The following is a 24,398-nucleotide window of genomic DNA, read 5'->3' on the forward strand; positions in this document are numbered from 1 at the left end:
AGAAGGTGCCACAGGAAGAGGGGCCACTCTGGACAAGCAACCAGAGCAGTCCAGGCTGTAAGCTGAGCTCAGAATAGGAGTAGAGAGACATCCAGGGAACCTCATCCATGTTTCCAAGCACCATCACTGATCAGCCTGCAAAACTCTTTCCGCTGCAAAGAAAGGGAACAGGCAGGGAAGGCGACTTGGGAATCTTTGGCTGGGGGACAGAAAGCAGAGACAAGGGTAATGAGGGAGAGGAAGGCAGAAACAGAGAGAACTGGTTTCCCATCCAAAGCATGATGAGTCCTTGCCAGGCACAGGAGTGGGGTATAAGGAGTGGGGAGACACAGAGCAGGGAAGAGAGCATGAAGGCACAGCAAGGAAGGCAGGAGTGAGGCAGGATGAGGACTGATGACCTCCTAGCCTGAGGAGGTCCAAGTCCCCTGTGACAGCCAGCAAGACTTGGACATTCTATCTTGTGCTTAAGCTTTAATTAGTGTTGAAAATAGCAAGTTCATAGAAGGTCAGATATGGAGCTGTCCTGTAGGGAGTATGTATTCAACACCTATCAGGTGAGCTGCAGTGGAGAGCTGCTCCTGTAGAGGGTCCAGGGAGCCAACCCCTTAACCAGAACACTGTGAATACACACATTGATTTATTTATCTGACAATTGCAGAGCACTTACTATGTGCCAGGTCTGATATGCTATTAATTTTTATATCCTAAGCCCCATACAGCTGTACATAGCAAGAATTAGTTAATACTTAATTGACTAAATGCATGTGTTTATCTTGTTTATAGAGTCCCAGTACGATTTCAGTGAACTCTGGAAACCTTTGATTTCCTCCCATTTCCTAAGCCTAAAATCAATGATATTATTAAAAATTACAGACCATTCCCACTGAGTATCTCTTAAATTATCTGTTTTTCTCTCTTTAGGTGCTATCCATGGCATGCCCAAACCCAAATCTGGTAGAGGAATAAGTTACAAGTGGGCAATTCTGCAACCTGTCATGCCCAGGCCTTGCTGGTGAGCTGAGAGGCTCCTCTGGTCCCGTTTAGCCAAGCACCATGGAGAAAATCAGCGCCTTCTTTAGCGCCATCTGGGACACCATCTCGGCCAAACACCAAGAGGGCCTCTTCAACAGCATCTGTCTAGGCATCCTCCTGGGGCTGCCCCTACTGGTGACCATCTCCCTCCTCTTCATCTGTTGCCACTGCTGCTGGAGCCGGGCAGGCAAAAGTGGCCAACAGCCAGAGCGAAACAAGGGGAAGAAAAAAAAGAAAAAGAAGAAGGCTGAAGAAGACCTCTGGATCTCCGCTCAGCCCAAGCTTCTCCAGATGGAAAAGAGGCCATCACTGCCCATCTAGTTAGACAGGAGGCAGAAGTGTCCTCCCCTGGGGGCTCAGCTGACTTCCAACCACACACAGGGTAGGGAGCAGAAATCCCTGAAGTGATGAACTCACATCCACAGAGGAGCTACTCAACCAAGGAGCAAACCTCAGACTGAGTATCCCCATGGAGGGCACTCCCGGGGAACACATGGACAAGTCTTGGGTGCTGTCTCAGCATCTATGTGTCCAATAGCAATGCTCTTTACTACAGACTCAGGCATGCCTTCCACCCACCTCTGGCACATTCCATATGCAAAAGCACAAGGAACATTTATCCATACATCTTGACATATCTCCCAAATGCACACATGCACACACACCACACACACACAAATTCAGGCAACAGGTACCTGGGCAAGTATATACTGTTCATCAAATGGTCACTGAATGTCTACTTTGTACAAGGCACTAAACAAGGCAGTACATTATCTGCTCTTGGAAAAACATCTCATAGGAAAGCCTGGCAGACCCGGGCACACGTGCGTGCACAATTACATAACCAGACAAGAGGCCTACGCGCTGTCAATGCCATACACCACTCAGGTTAGAGATGTATGCTCTTCTGTTCTCATCCCTACATAGCCTTTTACTGGGGATCTTCATATTAGGACATTCCAGCAACCTGGTACAGTCCCCGTTCCTGTATATTGATACAGACACACCAAGTTCCTGTGCTTCTGACCTCTCACCTGGGAGGAAAAATTTACAGTGTGATGGATCAAAATTCATCGAAAGCTATTGTCTTGCAAATCATGACAAGGTCCTCAACACCACTGATGGGTGTTTAATGTAGTCCAAGACCTCTCTTTGAGATGCTACCCTCAGAACCACTCAGCAAGGCTCCCTTCTCCAAGCGAGGACAAACGGCTCCTGGTAGTGACGGCTAGGAGGCTATGGAGACCAGGTGTATGCTATCCACTTCAGTGGACTACCGTTGTGTACCTGTGCAATATATGTTTCACTGATGGGAAGGGGATGCTACCCCTGAGCTAGTGATCCCCTAGGAAACCAAAGGTTTTCAGCAGGGAAGGAATTAAGACAATCACAGGTACAGTCTCACAGAAGGCACACTGGAAACAATTTCATAAGGTTGTCATGGATGCATGGTATGTTGCAGATGGGATCCAGAAGTTACAGAGTTTAAATGAAAGTAGGACGAAGCTATACAGAGGTTGATCAATATTTATCTTGAAGCTCAGGCAAGTGACTTTTGCACAGAGTCGGTACTCACAACTGTCTGTGGATGCTGTCGGATATGTGATGATGTTAAGGGTAAACTTGTAATACCTTCCCAATTCCCCCAAGTGACCTTCTCTTCTAAGTGAGCCCACTAATTGCTGCAACAGATGGAAGTTGGGTATTGAATTCTGCAGGAGGGGGTTGCATGCAGGACCAAGGGTCGGGTTGACAAGTGTGCCCTGAGAGCCATGAGGACATGTAAGCTAGGTCCGCGGTGAGTTGAGGAGAGTGTCTTCCCACTGGGCTGAGGTTGGGGGGCCGAATTAATCCACTCATGGGGTGAACTAGTTGGTATTTTGATTGTATTGTGACCATATCACAAAGATGGATAATTTCCAACTTGGGAGCAGGTTGGGCTCGAAAAGTTCATTTGCAAATCTGCTGGGTAGCTCTCTTGAAATATTTTCCCAAGGAAGCTCTTCTAAATGGTGGTAAAATTGCAATTTAATTAACAATGTAGCTAAACTATGATATTTATAGAAGCAAAAGCTAAATTCTGAAAGATTGTGTTCATGGAAAAATGTACTCTGTTTGTTCACTTGGGCTAGCTGGTACTCAACTGCCCTCCAGGTAAAGTCCAGGTCTAGTCCTATGGAGGGGAGATGTCTGGTAGCGACTGCTGCACCAAGGTCTTCTGACAGATGACCCTGTGAAGCATAATTCAGGCCTGCTTATATTTTAAAACCTGTCATTTTCACCCTCTCACCTTAAGTGGCCTTAAATACCCTGGGCACGCAGGCTCCTCATGCATAAACCTCTTTGACCAGAGAAAGAAGCACCCTCTGATGCTCTGTCCCCCTGTCATATGGAGACTTGTAGTGGAGCATCTGGCTGTCCCCTTCACATCCCAGGATGACTTGTCTTCTCCCCACACAACATGCATGTGACTCCCCACATACCCCGCTGCCCAGCAGGGTGAGTTGTTCTTTCAGTCTCCAACTCTCAGCCTCCGTAAAATGGATAACTTCGGGGAGACGTGGAGGCTGATGGCCGAGACTGCTGTCAGATATAATCTAGGAGAGAGGATGTCCGGGATCAGGGACCGCACAAGTACCATGGTTGCCTTGACAACCGGCTGCTAGTCTGAATTAAGAGAGCAGTCTGTCGTCATTGCCATGACAAGGCCTCTGTCTCCAGGGGCAGTACCCACTGTCTCCTCACAGAATGGGCCTGCTCTACGTCCAGGTATGAAACACCCAGAAACACACTTCTCAGTTGCTTCTGTACCCAGGTTTGGAGACCCAAACCCTGAAAGAGGCTTATCTTTTTCCCACCCAACCTCCCCGAAAACCTTCACTGGATTACCCAGAATAGTCCCAGAGTGTGATACGCCCACAAATTTTTGTGGAATACGGGGGTGCGTGAAAGGAGCTCAAAGCAATCATTGGAGTCCACTACCTTTCCTTCCCACTTCATTCTCATATTTCTCTTCCCTGTTTTCTTATCTCATTCCCCTCCTCTCTGGGCACCACCCCGGCTCCATTCCTCTGTCCCTCTCCATTTTTACTCCTTTCCAGCCTCTGTCCCAGAACTGCCACTGGCAGCCAGGGGTGCCTCAGGACTGAGCCTGCTTGGCCCATCTTGGGGAGGTTAAGCTAACAGAGGGCAAAAAGGATGCTAAAGAAGAGGCCTCCTAAACCAGTCCAGGCTGGGGGAGGATCCCCCAGGCCCAGGACTTCTGAATGGTCAGAAGAGGTCTTTCTCCCGCTGCTTAATGGATTCGCTTTGGGTTTCTTGGCGGGAGGGGAAGATGTAGAAAAAAGGGCAGTTACCTCTTCAGGAAGAATACAAATGGTCCAAGTTGTATAGTATTTGTCAGTATTTTTTTTTTCTGGAAAATTCAAACACACCAAGAGAAGAACTTATTTAAATAAAATACTTTGAAAATGAAAAGCCATGCCTGTCTCCCTTACTTATGGAATCAGATAGTTATTTTCTTGACATTGGAGATTACCGTCTCCCAGACATCACTCAGAATGATGGATGCAATGACTTCCTCTGGGACACCAAGCGCCCAGCCGTCCCCAGGCACTGCCTTCCCCGGCAGAGTGAGAGGTCCAAGGACCAGGGATGAACTCTCGCACCACTACCTGCAGTGCAGACACCTCAAAGACTAGGCACCCTCAGAGGTGCCAGGTGCAGAAAAACACACTGATGTTCCTTGGCAACACTTAGAGAACATTCCCATCAATGAGGTCAATCAATGTCCTCTTAAAGGAAAATAGCAAAGACTAAGTAAAAACAGACTTCTGAGTTAAATATGGTGCTGGAAAGGGGAGAGATCAAAAGCTTCTATAGTAGCTGCAAGGGAGACAGATAGATAAATAGAGGAGAGTAGGTGGACGATATAGAAATAGAGAGAGACAGACACACACGTGTACGAATGTATAAATGTGTATCTTTTTCAAGTAGGCCATAGCTTTGCATTGGTTAAGAAATGTAATGAGTTAGATGCTCCTGATTCCTCCCGTGATGATGCTAAGCTGTCATTAAAGCAGAAACTATCTAGAGCAGTGCTGTCCAATAGAACTAGGAATGATGGAAATCTTCCTACCCTGTCCAATATGGTACCATTAGCCATATATGGCTATTTAAATTAAATAAAATTAAATAAAGTTAAAGGTCCAGTAGCTGAGTTACACCAGCCACATTTCACTTGCTCAACAACCACACACAGTTGGTGGCTACCATCCTGGAGAACATGGGCCGAGAAGCTTGTGGGGGGAGGGGTCAAACACGCTGGCAAAGCACCATGTTTACTGCACTTCAAGCACCTAGGCAGCCCCGAGCCTCATCTCTTCCGAGGCAGGCTGATTATTCCTGTAGCTGTACTTGATCCCTGGGCTCCCTTCCCCATCACCACACATCCCATGACCAGCTGAGGACAGAGACCCTTCACTCAGCTCTCTGATCCTTCCTCCAGGACTTCTAAAACTTTCCACCCTAGGGGAAGGAACGTTGCCCAGACAGCATCTGGGGGAGAGGCAGCTGCTGCACACCTGAGCGGATGCCAGAGCTCAATGCCATCAGCTGCTCCTGCCCAGGCTCAGCCCTGACCTTGGTGGTGTGAATGTAAATTTGGACAATGCTATGAGCATTCTCAACTCACCAGAACACTCTGCACTGACCTCTTGCCCTTTGCCCTTAGTATTATTCCGAGACTCAAAGTCACAGGATTACAGGATTGAAGAGTCCCTTTAACACAGCTTGCAGTCTCTGCCATAGGTTCAAAGGTACGTTTTCAAATACCTGTGATACTTCATTCAGGAACAGCCATGCGTGCAGGTATCCAACTCCGTCTTGAGGCTATTTCTTCCATTAACATTTTTTAAAATAAATTTGTTTATTTATTTTTGGCTGTGTTGGGTCTTCACTGCTGCACGTGGGCTTGCTCTAGTTGCAGAGAGCGGGGGCTTCTCTTCGTTGTGGTGCGTGGGCTTCTCACTGCGGTGGATTCTCTTGTTGCAGAGCACGGGCTCTAGGCACACAGGCTTCAGTAGTTGTGGCTCGTGGGCTGAGTAGTTGTGGCTCGTGGGCTCTAGAGTGCAGGCTCAGTAGTTGTGGCACACAGGCTTAGTTGCTCCGTGGCATGTGAGATCTTCCCGGACCAGGGATCCAACCTGTGTCCCCTGAATTGGCAGGTGGATTCTTAACCACTGTGCCACTAGGTAAGTCCCACCTTTAACATTTTTGATTCTAGTATGTGCCAAGCACATCAGGTGGCAGCAATATAAAGTCATCTGGAGGGGCTCATAGCCTGGCTGTGGGAACAGACAAGCAAAGAGACCATTATAGTACAGTATGGTCACTGCTTCCTAAGAGGGAAGTTTCAAAGCTGGAGTCAGGGCAGGCTGTGGGGAGACGGGAGGCGTCACTCAGAAGCTGTCCCCGAGAAGAGAGCTGCAGAGGAGGCAACTGGGAAAGGAGGGCACCATTTGCATCTACATACAACCTGAAAGTGCAGCCTGGTGAGGACCACTGTAAGTGTGGGAGGCTAGGACTGGAGCTGTACAGACTCTGAGGCTAACTCCAACTCCCACTGTTGTGTAATTTAGGCCCAGGACTTAATCTCCGTGTAGAATTAATGACAGTACCTATCTCACAGGGATGAGAGGATTAAATGAGATAATGCATACAAGCATTTAGCACAGGGCCTGGCTTACTATAAGTGCTCAGTAAATATTCATTATTATTAAGGACAGAAGGAAGATCATGAGAGAGTTGTGTCCTTGAAGTCAAAGGAGAAGAAACTTTCAAGAAGAAAGCCAGAGTCTGTAGAGTCAGATGGTGCAGACAGGCCAAATGAGATAGGGGCTGAAAATAATGTACTTCTATTCCCATTGATGTAATACGTTCCTTAATTTCACCACACACTGCACTGTCCACAGTATTATTAATACTCTTTGAATTAAGGGCTCCCAATTTACAGTATGTGACAGGTGAACTTCTTAAGTAGCTATCCTGCCTCACCTCAAGCCACCCTAGGGTGACAGTGCCTCCTGGCCAGATCAGGAGAGAGTTTGAGTCAACATCTTTTTCACCTTACAACAGTGTTTGCCTTAGAACATCAATCCAGCTATGTCACAGGTCCTCAAATTAAATGTGCTAAAGACTCACTGGGTTTTATGTGATAGTCACAAACCTGTCAGGGACAATGATGATGCCATGCTCATTTGCTAGATAAGGGATTTTCATAACCCTAAGTCTTAGTTGCTGTTAAAACATATTTCTCGTGAAGTATTCCAGATTTTACATCACTGCCTAGGAAAGCTTCCCTAACTACACAAGTTTTCCCATCACAACAAGATCAGACTGTATGGCAACCATGTTCCTGTGTTCCCAGGACTCTAGCCCATTCTCACCTGCATTAGAATTTGCCATTATGAGGCCAGAATTGTAACTGTCTTATTCAGCACTGTATCTCCAGTTCCTAGCGTGGAGACTGGTGCGTACTATATGCTAAATAAATGCACTGATTAGGGGAAAAAAAGAAAGAGAATCACTGGGTGTTTCTTACAAGTGCAGAGACCCAGTCCCTCTCTGCCCTTCTGCTGGATTTAGTACATCTTGGACGAGACCAGACAAGCTGCTCTTCTAACAAAAACTCTAGGTAAATGACAGTATTCTTTGAACCATACCTTAACAAATATTGATATTATCTAGATATTCAGAAACCAAAAGCATTCTGTCATCAAATACATTTGTAAAGCACTGCATACCATGACTTTCCCACTTCTCCTTGGAATGTGCAATGCAGGTATCACATTAAAGGTTCTAATGGGTACTGGAATAAGGAAATGGTGTAACTCAGCTTTCCCAAGCTTATTTGACCTCTTCTTTCAGCACCTCTGGAGGAGCAAGGGTTCCAAGGAACACCGTCTGGGAAATGCTGCCATGGAGGGTTTGTGTACCTCCATGCTTCATCTGTTCATCTTTTACTGCTAACACCTCAATTCATATCATCCCCGAGGAAACCCCTTTCAAAATGCAGAGATTCTCCTTTACCTTTACAAACCTTTCTTTCTCACTCTGCCCTTTCTCTTTCTTCTGTGAGCCATAATAATCCTTTTGGTGGTTATTCATAGCAAATATACCTTAGAGCTAGCTAGGGATACACCTCTATCAAGGGGAAAAAAAAAAAATCCAAAAGCCCTGAGTGAAGTTATGGAGACTAAAGATGCAAGGCCTCTATCTTACCATTCCAGAGTGCTTCTACCTCATAATTATGGGCACTTTCAATACCTCATTTGACTCTTGCAGCAACTGACGCAATGAGTAAATCAGGGACTAACATCATCCCCATTTTATAAAGGAAGAAAGTGAGGCCCAGAAAGGTAAGCAACTCACGCAAACCTGGAAACCTGAAGACCAAAGTCTTCAGACTCCTGTCCTAGTGCCCCTTGTGCACACAGGGCATCAGGATCCAGGCCATTCTGCTGATCTGGCCTCCTCAGAGACTGTTAACTTGCAGGAGCACCTCCTTTGGGTCAGAAACTTACAGAATCCCATAATGGGCTCTGCCCACAAGCTTTCAGACACCCAACTGTCTCCTTCAGATGTTCCACCGTGTAGCATGAGCCCTGACAGTTCTGTTTTTTCTTTTTTGTAATCCAAGTACCAGACTTAAGCTTTGATTGCAGAGGCATCCATTTCAAAGAGGCACCCACTTCAAAGACCACTATGCAGGATAAACACACTGCCAGCCACACAGCTGGACAAGGACCCAGGCCACCTCCCACACTGTGGCTCCCTTGTTTTAGAGATCCTGGTTGATTTCAATAACTAATCATTTGGGCTTCTTGATTTTTTTTCTTCTTTTCCTGCACTTGAAATTCCCCCTCCTATGTTTTAAATTCACCAGTTGAGTGAGCCCTCAAAATCCTAGGCCTCCACTGCAGACTCCAATAAAAGGAGAACCCTAGGTGCACGCTCTCTCTTGAGCTCATTTCCTCTCTCTCTCCCTCCCACACACAACCTCACAATGTGGCCTCCTGTGTGCCCTGTAATTTCCAGGTCTTGCAAGTAATAAACCTTTACTTTTCAAAGGTTACTGACAGCTATTGCTGAAGGGTATCTTACAATTATAATAAGAACTCAAGGGCCAGTCCAACCAAAACATTGGGTATTGATAGGCTGAGACCAGCCCAGAACACACAGACAGCCTCATCTGCCTCCTGTCCTTCTCTAATCAAATCTAATTTTCTTCACTTGCCAAAATAAAGAACTGGTTTCACTTCACCGTTCTTTTACTTAAATTGCAATACTACAATACCTTTGTTTTCTATTTCTGTCATTATAAGTGCACTGCAATTTATCTGCATTATAGAATGAACAGGCTTTTCTGGGCTAGCCTGAGAACCTTACTTCTTCATTATACCATTGGCGACGGAACTCAACCCATTTCCCCCGTAGCAACATCCAACCAACAGAAGGACTTTGGAAGTAGATTCATTTGCACTTTAGGAACTGCCTAAAACCCCTTCCAGGGGTGCCCCCCCCCCCATCCCCTTGCCGGACCACCAGCCCAGTGGACCAGGTCGGGAGACAGAGTCCCCGTCTCACGAGGCAGTCTCTTCAAAGTGTTTCCCAGTTACCTGTCTCGTGCAGCAACACTGCCTGCGCAACCACCAAGCAGTGGCTGGATGCTGAGTCGTACCCCACAGGCTGACTCTCCAGGTCATTCTACCCAGGAAGGAAGGAACGTGAAGACCCCCAGAACTTCCCTTTCTGGAGGAGAGGAAAGTGGCGCTGAGGCTAGAGGCTCCCGGTAGGACCACACTGCCATCTGCTGGCCCGGCTGCGTACAGCGCGCCCCGCTGCGCTGGGAGGCTGCCCTCAAACGTTATTGATTGATCCGCGCTCTTTATTGACAGAAACACCTTCCCCGACCCTCTCCACAGCCCTGGGGAAGGGCTTAAGGGAACGACTTGGAAATTCTTTTAGCGGAAGACTTTCTCCAGTAAATGACTATGTTTCGCCGAGAGCATTTCATTATTTATAATTGTTTTTCCACTGCCATGCTGTACCCGCATTGACACTGCACTCTGTCCACAGCCTGTCTCTCTTCACACACCATACCTGGTCCTTTTCTTTCACGTCATCCCTTTGATCTCAGTTCCTTGGGTCATTTTTTTTTTCTTTCTTTCTCCCTCCAGCATTTCCTAGCTTTAAGGATCCTTGAATCCTTGAGAATTCCAAGTTAAAAAGTAGAATTCCTGGGGCTTCCCTGGTGGCGCAGTGGTTGAGAGTCCGCCTGCCGATGCAGGGGACACAGTCATGCCCCGGTCCGGGAAGATCCCACATGCCGCGGAGCGGCTGGGCCCGTGAGCCATGGCCACTGAGCCTGCGCATCCGGAACCTGTGCTCCACAACGGGAGAGGCCGCAACAGTGAGAGGCCCGCGTGACACACACACACACACACAAAGTAGAATTCCTTTTTCTTTTTTTTTTTGGCTGCAGGGCTTGCAGGGGGTGGGGGGTGGGGATCGACCAGGGATTGAACCCAAGCCCTCAGCAGTGAAAGTTCAGAGGCCTAAACACGGGACTACCAGGGAACTCCCAAAAGTAGAACTCTTGACATCATGTGACAAACATAAAAGTTGGGACCCTCTTCCCAGAGGAAGCTACTGTCAAGAACAACCAGCTCTAAACTCTGCATGAAAGGATCCCTCCCCTCCCTTTACCACCCACCCCCCTCAAATCCTGTTAATCCTTCCTCTGAAATATTATTTAATCTATGCTCTTCTTCCCTTTCCCACAATTTCTGCCACAGGCCAAGGAAGTCAGTACCTATTGCCTATTGCAATAACCCTTGTCTGTGAATCTCCACTCTTTCCCTAAAACTGCCCTCCACTCCTCCCCCTATTCTCTATGCTGTCACCAGACTGATGTTTCCAAAATACAAGCCTCACTACAAGTGTCACTCCAAGGTTTAAACACCCCTGAGTGTTCTCCACTGCCCCACTTTCTCATCTTAGCCACGGTCCTCAGCCCCAGTTGCACGTTAGAAGCCCCTGGAGCCTTAAAAAACTCAGAGGCACAGGACTCAGCTGAGACTCACTGAAGCAGTGTCTCTGGAGGTGAAGTAGGATCTGGCTGGTAGCAGCTACAGCTGATTGTGCTAAACAATGCAACCTGAGACCACAGTGCTTGCGTGGCTGTGGCCGAGACCAGTCCCTGCACATCTCTCCAGCAAGGCTCCCCACCAGCCACTCCTCACCCCACCTAGAAACTGTCTTCCTCCCTCAAACACACCACATGCCACCTTTTTTTCATCTTTGTCATCAAGTGTCCTCATCCCAAGGTGCCCTGCCTCCCCCAGGCCTCTCATTTCTCCCCTGGCAAACTCAGACTCCTCCTTCCGGACGTAATGCTGACACCATACCCACAATGCTTTCTACGGCCCCCCGTTCTGCTCACAGCATTGTCCCCGTCGCAGTGTCGTGGTCTGTCCCCGGGGCCATCCCCACCACACTGTGAGCGGGGGCTGTGTTCTGCTCATGGAGGCTTTGCTAGTATCTTGCATGGAACAGGCAATGGCTCGGAGACTTTATCAACTGCTTGTGATACTTCTATCCTCGCTTTTACCCTAGTGCCTGGCTGTGCCATCTGTCCCTTCTATGACAGCTTTTGTTTTCTTTGGTTTGTCCTAACCAGTAGAAATTGTCCCTTAAGCTTCAAAACCCTGATGGCTCATAACCTGGCTCTAAGAAATGTGTCTGACCCTTGAAAAAGCAGGTCTATCCAGAAATCTATTCTGGGGCCTATATTCAGCTACCATAGCAGGAGTTGCCAGAGATGGTCATGTTTTTTTTGTTTTTTTAACATCTTTATTGGAGTATAACTGTTTTACAATAGTGTGTTAGTTTATCCTTTACAACAAAGTGAATCAGTTATACATATACATATGTTCCCATATCTCTTCCCTCTTGCGTCACCCTCCCTCCCACCCCTCTAGGTGGTCACAAAGCACAGAGGTGATCTCCCTGTGCTATGCGGCAGCTTCCCACTAGCTATCTAATTTACATTTGGTAGTGTATATATGTCCCTGCCACTCTCTCACTTCGTCACATCTTACCCTTCCCCCTCCCCATATCCTCAAGTCCATACTCTAGTAGGTCTGTGTTTTATTCCCATTCTATCACTAATCTCTTCATGACATTTTTTTTCCTTAGATTCCATATATATGTGTTAGCATACGGTATTTGTTTTTCTCCTTCTGACTTACTTCACTCTGTATTACAGACTCCAGGTCTATCCACCTCATTACAAATAACTCAGTTTCATTTCTTTTTATGGCTGAGTAATATTCCATTGTATATATGTGCCACATCTTCCTTATCCATTCATCTGTTGATGGACACTTAGGTTGCTTCCATGTCCTGGCTATCGTGAATAGAGCTGCAATGAACATTGTGGTACATGACTCTTTTTGAATTATGGTTTTCTCAGGGTATATGCCCAGTAGTGGGATTGCTGGGTCGTATGGTAGTTCTATTTGTAGTTTTTTAAGGAACCTCCATACTGTTCTCCATAGTGGCTGTATCAATTTATATTCCCACCAGCAGTGCAAGAGGGTTCCCTTTTCTCCACACCCTCTCCAGCATTTATTGTTTCTAGAGTTTTTGATGATGGCCAATCTGACCGGTGTGAGATGATATCTCATTGTAGTTTTGATTTGCATTTCTCTAATGATTACTGACGTTGAGCATTCTTTCATGTGTTTGTTGGCAATCTGTATATCTTCTTTGGAGAAATGTCTATTTAGTTCTTTGGCCCATTTTTGGATTGGGTTGTTTGTTTTTTTGTTATTGAGCTGCCTGAGTTGCTTATAAATTTTGGATATTAATCTTTTGTCAGTTGCTTCATTTGCAAATATTTTCTCCCATTCTGAGGGTTGTCTTTTGGTCTTGTTTATGGTAGCCTTTGCTGTGCAAAAGCTTTTAAGTTTCATTAGGTCCCATTTGTTTATTTTTGTTTTTATTTCCATTTCTCTAGGAGGTGGGTCAAAAAGTATCTTGCTGTGATTTATATCATAGAGTGTTCTGCCTATGTTTTTCTCTAAGAGTTTGATAGTGTCTGGCCTTACATTTAGGTCTTTAACCCATTTTGAGTTTATTTTTGTGTGTGGTGTTAGGGAGTGTTCTAATTTCATACTTTTACATGTAGCTGTCCAGTTTTCCCAGCACCACTTATTGAAGGGTCTGTCTTTTCTCCACTGTATATCCTTCCCTCCTTTATCAAAGATAAGGTGACCATATGTGTGTGGGTTTATCTCTGGGCTTTCTATCCTGTTCCATTGATCTATATTTCTGTTTTGAGAGTGAAATTAAGAAAACACTCGCATTTACCATTGCAACAAAAAGAATAAAATATCTAGGAATAAACCTACCTAAGGAGACAAAAGACTTGTATGCAGAAAACTATAAGACACTGATGAAAGAAATTAAAGATGATACAAATAGGTGGAGAAATATACCATGTTCTTGGATTGGAAGAATCAACATACTGAAAATGACTCTACTACCCAAAGCAATCTACAGATTCAATGCAATCCCTATCAAATTACCACTGGCATTTTTTATAGAACTAGAACAAAAAATTTCACAATTTGTATGGAAACACAAAAGACCCCGAATAGCCAAAGCAATCTTGAGAACGAAAAATTGAGCTGGGGGAATCAGGCTCCCTGACTTCAGACTCTACTACAAGGCTACAGTAATCAAGACAGTATGGTACTGGCACAAAAACAGAAATATAGATCAATGGAACAGGGTAGAAAGCCCAGAGATGGTCATGTTAAAATGAGGTTGGGCACAGAGATTTAGGTCTGGAATGTTCTCCCCAGTCAGACAAACATCCTTTGAAAATGAGCTTCCCACCTCCTGCACTTTCTTCTTTGCCCCAGTGGAATCCTTGAAGGGTCAACTGAGGTTTTCTGTGTCCTGTCCCTTCAGGGCAGCAAGGACCCTACAGGCAAAAGAATGCAAGAAACAACTCCAGTTTCCCACAAGTCCTCTTCTTGGCCAGCAGTGGGAAAACACCAGAGTTGGTGAACATGGACAGGGCTGTGCTGCTGCCACCATCAGACGCCTCCTGAGCAAACAGGCCATCAGAGGGTGCCCCCTGCGCCGCCAGAGCTACTCAGAGAGCGGTCACCCATCCAACAGCAGCCCTGGCCCAGAGCTGCTGAGTCAGAAGGGCTGTGGCCCAGCAATCCTGCTCCACCAGGCACATGTGACAAGTGCAGTTAAATTTGGGAAGCACCACCCACGATGCACCCAACCCCACCCCCGCTCTGAATCATTCCAGGGTTTGATCCACTTTGTAAAGGAGTCTTTTCTTTTCTAAAAAGGCTGCACCCACTGGGATAAGCACAGGGCTCCTGAGCCACCAAGGTGAGAACTCTGTGTGCAAACAGGAGACCAGAGGCCTCGGAGCTGAGAAAAGGGAGCTTTTTTTTTTTTTTTTTTTTTGCACAGTTTAGCTGTGCAAAGGGAGCTTTAAAACGGACAAGGAAATTAGCTCAGGCTCCAGCCCTGAGGAAGCTGGATCAAACTAAAGACATCTGGCCAGTCTCTGCAAATATCTACTCCTCAGAGAGGCCCATGGAGTCCCCACTTCTGCCACCAATCTCCTCCTCCATCTCTTAATCCTATAATTTTCTCCCATGGCACTCATCACTTCTGGGAATTGTACGTGTATGTTTTTTATTGTCAGTCTCCACAAGTAGAATATAAGCACAACAGCAGGAATCTTGTGTTTGGTTCACTTCTATAGCAGCAGGGCTCAGAGTAGAACCCAGCACAGAATAGGGCTTAATCAATTTTTGTTGAATGAATGAGTTAATGAGTGGATGAATGACAGCACACATAATCCAGTAGTGCAAGGACCATGTCTGGCTTGCTTACCTCTGTGAGCTCACTGCTGGCTCCCCAGTGCCCAGAACACTGCCTGATAAGCAGGCAGACACTTAAATTCTCCTTGAATCGACGAGAGAGGTGCAAGCACGTTTTTTAACCATTAGCCCCAACACTGACACTGTACTTCATCCAGACCACACTTTATCAGACCGAGAAGTTACCAGGGCATTGCTCAGCGCATGTGTATAGGGAGCCAAGGGGATGCTGAAAATTTTAAAGGTTGACAAACACTGTTTCGGAAGTATGGCTTGGCATCTGGACAGAGGTTAAAACCTGGAGAACCCGGGGCAATAAAGTGCTCCAGCATCCTCGAGGAGGACCGCAGCTTTTAGGGCACTTGTCTTCCTCCCCACTCACCCACTTCTCCTGGTTCCAAATACCATTATTGGCCATCACACCAGTCAGAGGCCACAGCCAGCCAAACTCCATTATAATGCACAGATTGTACCTTTGCTTGCACTTAGGTTAAATTTAGAATTCAAGTGTACTTATGTGGGGAAAACAACACAAGGCAAATGCTTTTTAATCAAGTAGTTTATTTTATTTTTTTCTCGAATAGGAAAATTAAGTTTCTTCAATGGTCGCTGACTTTGCCAAAGAAGAACCTTCCAAAGTGATAGGAAAATAAGCCAAAAGGATCTGACCTTGCCAAGTGGCCACTCAAACAATAAGCCTCTGGTGCTGAGCACTTTCAGGAAACCCAGGGGTCCGACAGAGCGGGGTGGGGTAGGGGGAGGGCAGGGGCAGGAGGGAGAGAGGAGGGAGGCTGAGGACTTGACAGTACGAAAGGGAGTCACAGAAAAGGGTCTTTGGGAGGCAACAATTACCAAGAGAGGCAAATTATTTAAAGTTGAAATAAGTGAGAATTTATTCACAACATATGCAGATCTACAAGAGTGATAATGCAGATGGCTGGAAAGGGGGCACTTAAAAATAGCAGTGACATGGAAGCTGGGGTTTCCAGCATGCCGGATACTGGTCAGAACACAGCAAAATTCAAATCCCTCTTGGTCCCTTTTGGTTCCCTTTATTCTTCCTCATAACATCAGCAATTATTTTTAAAAGGGGAAGATTTATGCCTTTTTCCCCAAAAAAGATTTTACCAATTTTCCAGTGGTAATGGAAGGTAAGTTTCAGGCTACCTCAGCCCCTTGTCAAACCCCTCTTCGGTGTTTCTTTTTAGACAGAAGATTTGTATTAGCAGAGCCCTGAATATATATATACCAATTTCCAGAGATTTCCAACTGAAGAAGTACTAGGTGATTCTTTATCCACCCCCCCCTTTTTTTTCCCCCTAATCCCGTATATTTGTTACTGAAGATAGAGCAGAAAACCTTGCAGTTCCAGTGCTGTCTCTCCCATACACATTGTGTAGCTATTTTTGTGTTGATTTTCAGGCCCACAATACAGGTGGGCAAAATGCAGGTGACAAGGAAGTGAGCTATATCATTGGAAGCTTGGTGACATGCTTTGTCCTGCAGGTTATCCAGCCATCTCAGAAGCCAGGGGCTATGAGCACCCCTCAAACTTCCATTAGCCAGTCATCAGTACCCACCCCACCCCATGCTTACACAGGCCCCAACCGCGGGCTGGTCTCCTCTTGTGCGATAAGTGCACGAATGGACCGTCAGAATGTTCTCGAATTTTCTCCCAGTGTTCGCTGCTTTCTACCCAGGACATGCTCCCCGCTGTAGCCATGAGGGCGGATCTTCAACTCCACAAAAGGAATGGAGAATTCATGTCCTTTCCATGGCTCCCAGTTCACCCCCTACATTAAATAAATAACTAAATAAATAAAACAAATAAATAAGCCAACATCAAGAAGAGGCACCTGGGAGAGGGTGGGGTGGATTTTGGTACCGAAGAATGTTTCTTTGCCAGGGAAATTACTCCCTCCCTGCTTAGGGGAGAGACTGGGGTGTTTATAAAGGAAGTGAGACAGGACTCTAGAAGCGTGCTCCCTCTGCTGGGCAGCTGAGGTAAGACAGGATGACAATTTGGAAGCCCCCTGTGGTTGGAGGATGGAGGGGTGTGAGCCCAGGAGGCGGGTGAGGCCAGAGCAGCAGCAAAGGTAACACGGGGTCAACCTGGCCAGCAATGATCAAATTATCTTTGCCTCACTCTTTTCCTTTACCAAAAATTAAAGGCAACAGTAAACATATTAATTGGCCAATTGTGGAAAATCATTTTCAATTTAGACTGTTTAGATATTAGCTCTGGGGTAATAAATAGCCTGCTGAAAACTAAATTTCATTTTACGACTTTTGACTGGTGAGCACAATAATATTTAATTCACTTAATAACCTTGCAACCTGGCCAATAAGGAGCCCAAGTGACCAATTTTATGTATTTTAATTTGTGAGGTAAATAATAAACAAGAAGCTAAATGCCTTGCAGACTGTGAAAAGCACATTAACCAGATGAATGTCTTTTATTAGCAAATATGGGGATGGCTTAGGGCATGCTGGCTGCTCATTTCAAATATTTGATCTCTGATCACAGGCTTCCCTGATTCAGCCCACATGCTGCCACCATGATTCATGGGCACACCCTCCATGGCTCCCCTGGGGACAAATTTCTTCTTCCCTTTGAAAAATCACATAAGGATTGGGAGTCCCTGCTGCATGGTTAGGACCAAAGGAATCAAAATGTACCTGGACTTTAGATGTACTAATATTTACAGTCATATTGGTACAATATGTATGAGTTCTGGGGAGAGGTGGCTTCCTGAAGGCTAGGATCAAGATCCAGGATGGGAAATGAGAAACCCAGGAAGGGGAGAGTTCATGGAGGGGATGGATTAATGATGAGTAGGAACAAAGATGCAATTTTTAAGAAGCTGTGAGGGAGCAGGCAGGAGATGCCTGGAAGCTGGTGAGGAATCAAGATGATGTTCACGGGGCAAGAGGATTCAAGAAATCACTGATTGGAAAGTTGCAGAGCAAGGGAGGGGTGAGGAGCCCTCGCCAACTCTTGGCCCTGTGTGCACACTCCTGAAGTGGAGAAACCAATTTAGCACAATGCTCTGGGCAGACTTTGGGTGGCTCTGGATGAAGTGGATCCAAGGGTGGGTCTGACATAAGACAGAAAACTTTGTTTTCCCTGCGATCAAAGGACTGAGAAAAATAGCTCTGGTTTAACTGGATGAACGACTAGAAAGAATTCTGAAGTGTCTGTTATGGATAAAATGTTTGTGCCCCTCCCCCACCAAATTGCATATGTTGAAGCCCTGACCTACAACATGAGGGTGTTTGGAGATGGCGCCTTTGGGAGGTAATTAGGGTTAGATGACGTCATGAGGGTAGGTCAACTATGGTGGGATCAGTGCCCTTATAAGAAGAGAAGGACAGACCAGAGCTCGCTCTCTCTCTCTCTCACTCCACTATGTGAGTACACTGTGAAAAGGTGGCCATCCACAAGGCAGAAAGAGCTCTCATCAGGAACTGAATCTGCTGGGAACCTGATCTTGGACTTCCCAGCCTCCAGAACCATGAGAAATAAATGTCTGTTGTCTAAGCCATGCCGGCTATATTATTTTGTTACAGCAGCTTGAGCGGACCAAGACAGTGTGCATGTGTAAACTCGTAAAGTGAGATGGTATGGGACCCATATCATCTCTATTAAGCAGTGGGCAGCCTGAGTACCTCCCTGCACTGAGTAAGGGTGCAGCACTGGTGGGAATGTAGAGTGGGGAGGGGCTGCAGCAGATGGGCAGGGAGGGCCTTGACCTCAAGGCCACGGAGCCTGGAGAAGAAGCCTTACTGCCCTGACTGCTAGCATCAGGAAAGGGTCAGCCAAACCAGTCTGGAGGGTGTCACTCTAGGAACACAATATGGGAAAAGCCTGGGACAAAAAAGATGTTCACCTGTCACCTACCTCACTATGCTTGGTCTCCCCGTATCTGCCATTAGGGTTGGCCAAGTGGCAGTTCTTGTACCACCAGCCGCCATGATGCGTCAGGGCACAGTTGCTGAGGGCGATATCATTGTCTCTGTCAAAGGTTGTAAACTTCCATCCATTGTGGTAAGTAAGAGCATCCCCTGCGGGAGAGAAGGGATGAGAGGGGAGAGCCCAAGTTTCACCCCTGAGGGTGTGATCAAACTCTGGCCTGAAAGGGACTGGGGGCAGGAAAACCTCCAGGCATGAAAACGCCAGGGATCCAGTCAGTTAGGCCACCAGGAGCCACTCTTCTCTCAAAATCGCCAAGATGAGAACACGAAACAGATGAACAGATTCTCTTTCCTGGCTTGTCACCCAAACTTCAGGCCTGTTTCTCCAATAGCTTTAAAAGCATTTTCACTTAGAGGCTTCACAGGAAAATATCCAAACACCCAAAACCAAACTCCTCGACACTCCCCATAGTACCTGACCACCCTCACACAACCAACCCCCTTTCTGTGCTCCTGTCTCTGCTTGAGCATCCTCTCAGTCACCCAGACTGGGTACCCCCGAGCCACATTTGACAATCCTGTGTACCCCATTATCAAGCCCTTCCTTTTGCAGATCACTCCTATACACCCCCCCTGCACCCACGTGGGGCTGCCACCCTGGGCTGTTCTCATCTCTCTCCAGGCCTGTGTTAACACAACAGCTTTCCTAGCTCTTCCGAAGCTTAAGCGTCCATTTTCATCATCTCAAGCCTGCGAGGTTCCTCCCACATGGAGTGAATTACTCCTCCAGGCTTTTCAGGCCTGTAACTTGGCTGTACCCTTTGCACAGTCTCATAGCCCACTATCCCCACAGGCGCCCTCCACGTGTGAAATGGACGCATCCATCTTCCATGTGTCTGCTCACCTGTTTCTCTCTGCCTTTCATCACTCCAAATCCTCACCATTCCTCAAAGCCCAGCTCAACCTCACTCCTGAGGAAGATTCTCCTTATTAATCCTCCCACACGCCCTCTTAACACACACGCCTGGACTTCTAGGGCCCTTCTGGGCACACAGGTACAATTAAGTGCTTCGTTAAGCCTATCTAGAAATCTGCCTTAATTATTTTACTTGTATTCTACTATTTCCCTCATCACATCTGTCATCCTTTTATAAGTTTACTTTTTTTTTTTTTTTTTTTTTTTTTTTTTTTTGCGGGACGCGGGCCTCTCACTGTTGTGGCCTCTCCCGTTGCGGAGCACAGGCTCCGGACGCGCAGGCGCGGCGGCCACGGCTCACGGGCCCAGCCGCTCCGCGGCATGTGTGATCTTCCCGGACCGGGGCCCGAACCCGCGTCCCCCGCATCGGCAGGCGGACTCTCAACCACTGCGCCACCGGGGAAGGCCCCTATAAGTTTACTTTTTAATTCAGCTCATAAAAGGCAATAAGGGCTCCTGTCAATCCCAAGCTTAATCAAGTTCTGTTCCTACAATAACAATACTTCCATTTAATCTGATCTCTGAGTTATCCATCACCTTCACATATACATTCTCATCTGATGCCCACAACAAGCCTGCGGGGTGGGTCAGGCAGCTCTTAATCCCATAAGGAAACAAACTCACAGAGGTTAGACTCTAGGAATCTGTCACGGTCCCACAGTCCGCAAGCAGCAGAGCCAGGACTCAAATCTCCGACCTGAGATTCCAAGCCCAGAGTTCCTTCTGAGACACCGATTCACAGGAAGCTTCCTTATTTCAACAGCAGGCTTTGATTCTGCCTAACAAGGACGAGCTGTCTCTGACCATCTACAGCAATGGTTCTCAAAGCGGACCCTGGACTGTCAGTAGCTGCAGCACCTGGAACTTGTTAGAAATGCACGGTCCCAGGTCCACCCCAGACATACAAAACCAGAAACTCCACGGTCATACCCTGCAGTCTGTGCTTTAACAAGCCCTTCAGATGACAGCGAGCCCTTCTGATGCCAGCTAAAGCTTGAGAACTTTTGTCCTGCAACCTCATTCATTCACTCAGAGAACATCAGGTATGCCTGCTATGGCCCAGCACCATGCTAGGCTCTGGGAATACAAACAGTGGTCCTTGCTCTCAAGAACTTAGTTGCAGGTGGCTGGGGACAGATATATAGTTGACAACACATTGTGTAAAGGGAAGGTCCCAGTTTGACCCTCTGATTTGGGAGATCAAACAGTGGCTCCTTCATGCCTCACCTAAGACACAGCAAAACCTCTGCCCTCGTTTATTTTCTCCAGTCAAAGAAGGGCAAATTGTCACATCTATTCATAGACATGTCCCCCTCTCAGATTCCCTGCAGATAGTTCCCTACAGCTCCAAATACTACACAATGGTTCCCTTAGCAACAATTACCTGACCTGCGCATAAGTTCCCAGAGCTGTTTTCTAAGAATCTGTCCAATGTTTTCTTTCTAAGTGCCAGTACTTAAAAATCCACTTCAAAGCTAGGAAGGCACTGGCATTTGGGGTGGAACAATCCTTCACTGTGGGTATTTGGCATCCTTAGCCCCAGCCCACTGAATGCTGGTAGAGTCCTTCAGTCTACCAGCACATTTCTAAGCGCCCCCGGGGGGGTGGGCCATCCCTGCTTGAGCAGCTCTGAGTCTCCGGCAAGTGGGACTTGAAATCAGCTGCAAATGATTGGTTAGCCCACAGAAGGCCTTCTGCACCACCCCGAATGTCTAGCTATTTATGTTTTCATTATAATCTCCAAATTGATGAATAGCAGCCTCTTGAAGGTAGAGTTCATAGACTGTCCTACCCGTCTCACTCCAAGATTCAGAATCAGAAAGTCAATTGACATGGCCTTACCTTGCTGGAGTTTCCTTTGGGAAGGAATCATGGGCTTTTTGATTTGACTTCAGTGGAAGCAAAAGTTGAGGGCCCACCTGGACAGTCTGACTAGGGGAAGAGTCTAAAACCTCACTTTCCCACCAGAGCTGTACACCTCTAGTTCCAAAAAGAGCTATAACAGGGTTAAAAGCTGGGGAGAGCTGGCACATGCCTGGAGATATCAGAATGTTCACTTTCTATCTGAATGCCATGCCCTCTAAACAGTACCTCATCATCTAGGACATGAGTACCCAGAAGCTTCCTGACTTTCCAAATCCTCCTCGGGGACCAATCAGCACATATAAAGAAAGCTAAAACTCCACTAACCCCGCTGCTGTAATTCCGAATTTAAAAATAAGAATGATAGTACACAGGGGAAGACTAGACTGTTGTCTAAACGCTGCATGAGTTCAAAGTCTCTCAAGGCTTCCTATTAAAAAGCACATTCTCCACTGACTAGCACTGTTGGCCTGAACAACCTTAGAATGGGAATTATACCCTAATCATGGTTAAAATGCAGAGTCCCTGGGAGGAGAATCACAGGAATTCACAAATATGTTGACTCCTCTTCACTCATTTTCTCATTAGCATCAGTTGACTTACTGGATTAAGACAGGCCTCAGAAAAGGTACATTTGAATAATAGAGGGAAGGGGATTGGGTAGCCTGGGAGGGCAGTCCTGAGTGAGGTCCCCAGCATAAGTCCCATGAGGGCAGTGGGTTTCAGGGAGAGATGTGAGCACAGGTGCCAAAGGGAAACAGCCCAACCCCGTTATCTTGTCTGCAGAAGGTTCCATGAATGGAGTCTCTGAAGACTGGGATTCTTCAGCCTGAGAAAGGAAGGCTAACTGATCACGATGGTCAAGACTGAATGGTAGGGCTTCCCTGGTGGCACAGTGGTTGAGAGTCCACCTGCCGATGCAGGGGACACGGGTTCGTGCCCCGGTCTGGGAGGATCCCACATGCCGTGGAGCGGCTGGGCCCGTGAGCCACGGCCGCTGAGGCTGCGTGTCCGGAGCCTGTGCTCTGCAACGGGAGAGGCCACAACAGTGAGAGGCCTGCGTACCACAAAAAAAAAAAAAAAAAAAAAAAAAAATTAAATTACAAGACCTGAAAGAAATTTTGCATCAGTAGTTGGCCACTTCCAGTCAAGGCTCCGGACACTCAGGGGTGTCTGTTCACAGTCCTCCACCATCAGGGGGTTCTCAAGTAGACAATTTTGAGAATGTCTGTAGGCTTCAAGGGTACACTCCAATTTCCTTGTGTCTGCTCAGCCTTTCCTCACCCCTGGACTCCCCCAGGCCTGGAGAGCCCCCCGCCCCCTTTCCTTCGATCTGAAAGTTCTAGCCTTTCAGACCCAGCTCCAGCCCACTGTCCTGCAGGGAGCTTCTGGCAATCCCTTCAGTCCTTAATGTACCCACCTCCTCACACTCCTGTAGCTCTTTTTTCTCCTTACCCCTTATTTGACTCATTGCAGAAGTTGCCTTATATCATTATTTATCTATTTACGTGTGCGTCTAAGGGGAGAGACCATGTCTTACACCGTCAGTCGATTTGGCTGGTAACACATTCCTACATAGTTCCACCAACGTCAAAGACAATCTAACTCAAACACCAGACTTACTTGTTAGGGTTTAAAGACCATAAATACAGGTTTAAAGTATACTAGGTAAAATAATAACCACGCCTTGCCTCTTAAAGAAAATACTCAGTGATATAATTCCAGTATTTCTGTCACGTTGCTTAATTTTGTTCTTTTCCTTCACGACCGAACACACCATCACCTGGCTTGAATCCAACGAGCAGCTAACATTCCCCTACTTTCAGCTGAACTGCTCATTTCTGTGTTGTCACAGTTGTGTGGAGTTCATGAGACCTATGCTTCTTATTGTTTGAATCAGCACTTTCATTCTTCTGTCTTTGTTTATGGCAAAGTGCCACAAAATATTTAAGTAATACACACACTGCTATGCCAGAATGGCAGTCACACTGCTGAAGCTGAATGAGTGGTGGGCAGACATCATGAAATCTCTCAGAATGTGGGTTCATCAGCTAATGTACAACAGCCCGAATTGGGGGCGTATAAGAGGAGGAATTTTACTGGTGTGGGATCAGTGTGTAATGTACAGAAGTTCCAATTTTATGATAGTCAAAGACTGCTTCAATGATTCTGTTTAATCCCCTGCAGGGAGCGGGGACTCACTTGTCAGTGAAGACCATTCACCTTCACAGAACAATATTCCATCCCCGCAAGACCCAATGGCAGGTGGCCGACCAATCCTCAGACACACAGAGCAGGAGACCCCAGCAGGAAGGGCATGTTTTGTCTTACCTGCTGTGCCTCTGTAGTTCCCAACCGTCAGCCTGTACCGCTCCTTGCTGGAGGCTACTCGGAAGGAGTCATATACGGCATAGGCAGATTCGTTGGCGGTCTGTAAGTCCACTCTCACCTCATAGCGGGTGGGCGTGCCTGTGGTGAGGTTGTGTAGCTTGTCAAGTCCTAAGAATCAGGAATGGAATTCCGGTAACCAATCGATCGGTGTGTGAGCACCCACCAGTGGCATCGGAGACTTTCAGCCTGCAAAGCTGCCTTAGCCTTTACCTCCTCTGCTAATGGGGGCCTTCTCTACA

At 46.8% G+C, this 24,398-nt stretch overlaps 2 protein-coding genes across 2 annotated transcripts in view; one reads left to right on the plus strand and one right to left on the minus strand.

Moving 5' to 3' along the window:
* The window catches only part of KIAA0040 (KIAA0040 ortholog), a 33,234-nt gene extending 31,714 nt beyond the window's left edge, over window positions 1-1,520 (plus strand). The window contains exon 3 of the mRNA XM_059066122.2: window positions 922-1,520. Within this exon, the coding sequence (XP_058922105.1) occupies window positions 1,054-1,353 (300 nt within the window). The 5' untranslated portion in view covers window positions 922-1,053 and the 3' untranslated portion in view covers window positions 1,354-1,520. The remainder of the gene's footprint in view (window positions 1-921) is intronic.
* A 15,146-nt stretch (window positions 1,521-16,666) lies between these two features.
* Window positions 16,667-24,398, minus strand: part of TNN (tenascin N) — a 57,507-nt gene continuing 49,775 nt past the window's right edge. Inside the window, exons 17-19 of the mRNA XM_059059916.2 lie at window positions 24,100-24,267; window positions 18,916-19,079; window positions 16,667-16,807 (exon numbers count right to left, since the gene is read on the minus strand). Of these exons, the coding sequence (XP_058915899.1) occupies window positions 16,667-16,807; window positions 18,916-19,079; window positions 24,100-24,267 (473 nt within the window). The remainder of the gene's footprint in view (window positions 16,808-18,915; window positions 19,080-24,099; window positions 24,268-24,398) is intronic.

This window comes from Kogia breviceps, chromosome 1, assembly GCF_026419965.1.
Source record: "Kogia breviceps isolate mKogBre1 chromosome 1, mKogBre1 haplotype 1, whole genome shotgun sequence".
Lineage (NCBI taxonomy): Eukaryota > Metazoa > Chordata > Mammalia > Artiodactyla > Physeteridae > Kogia > Kogia breviceps.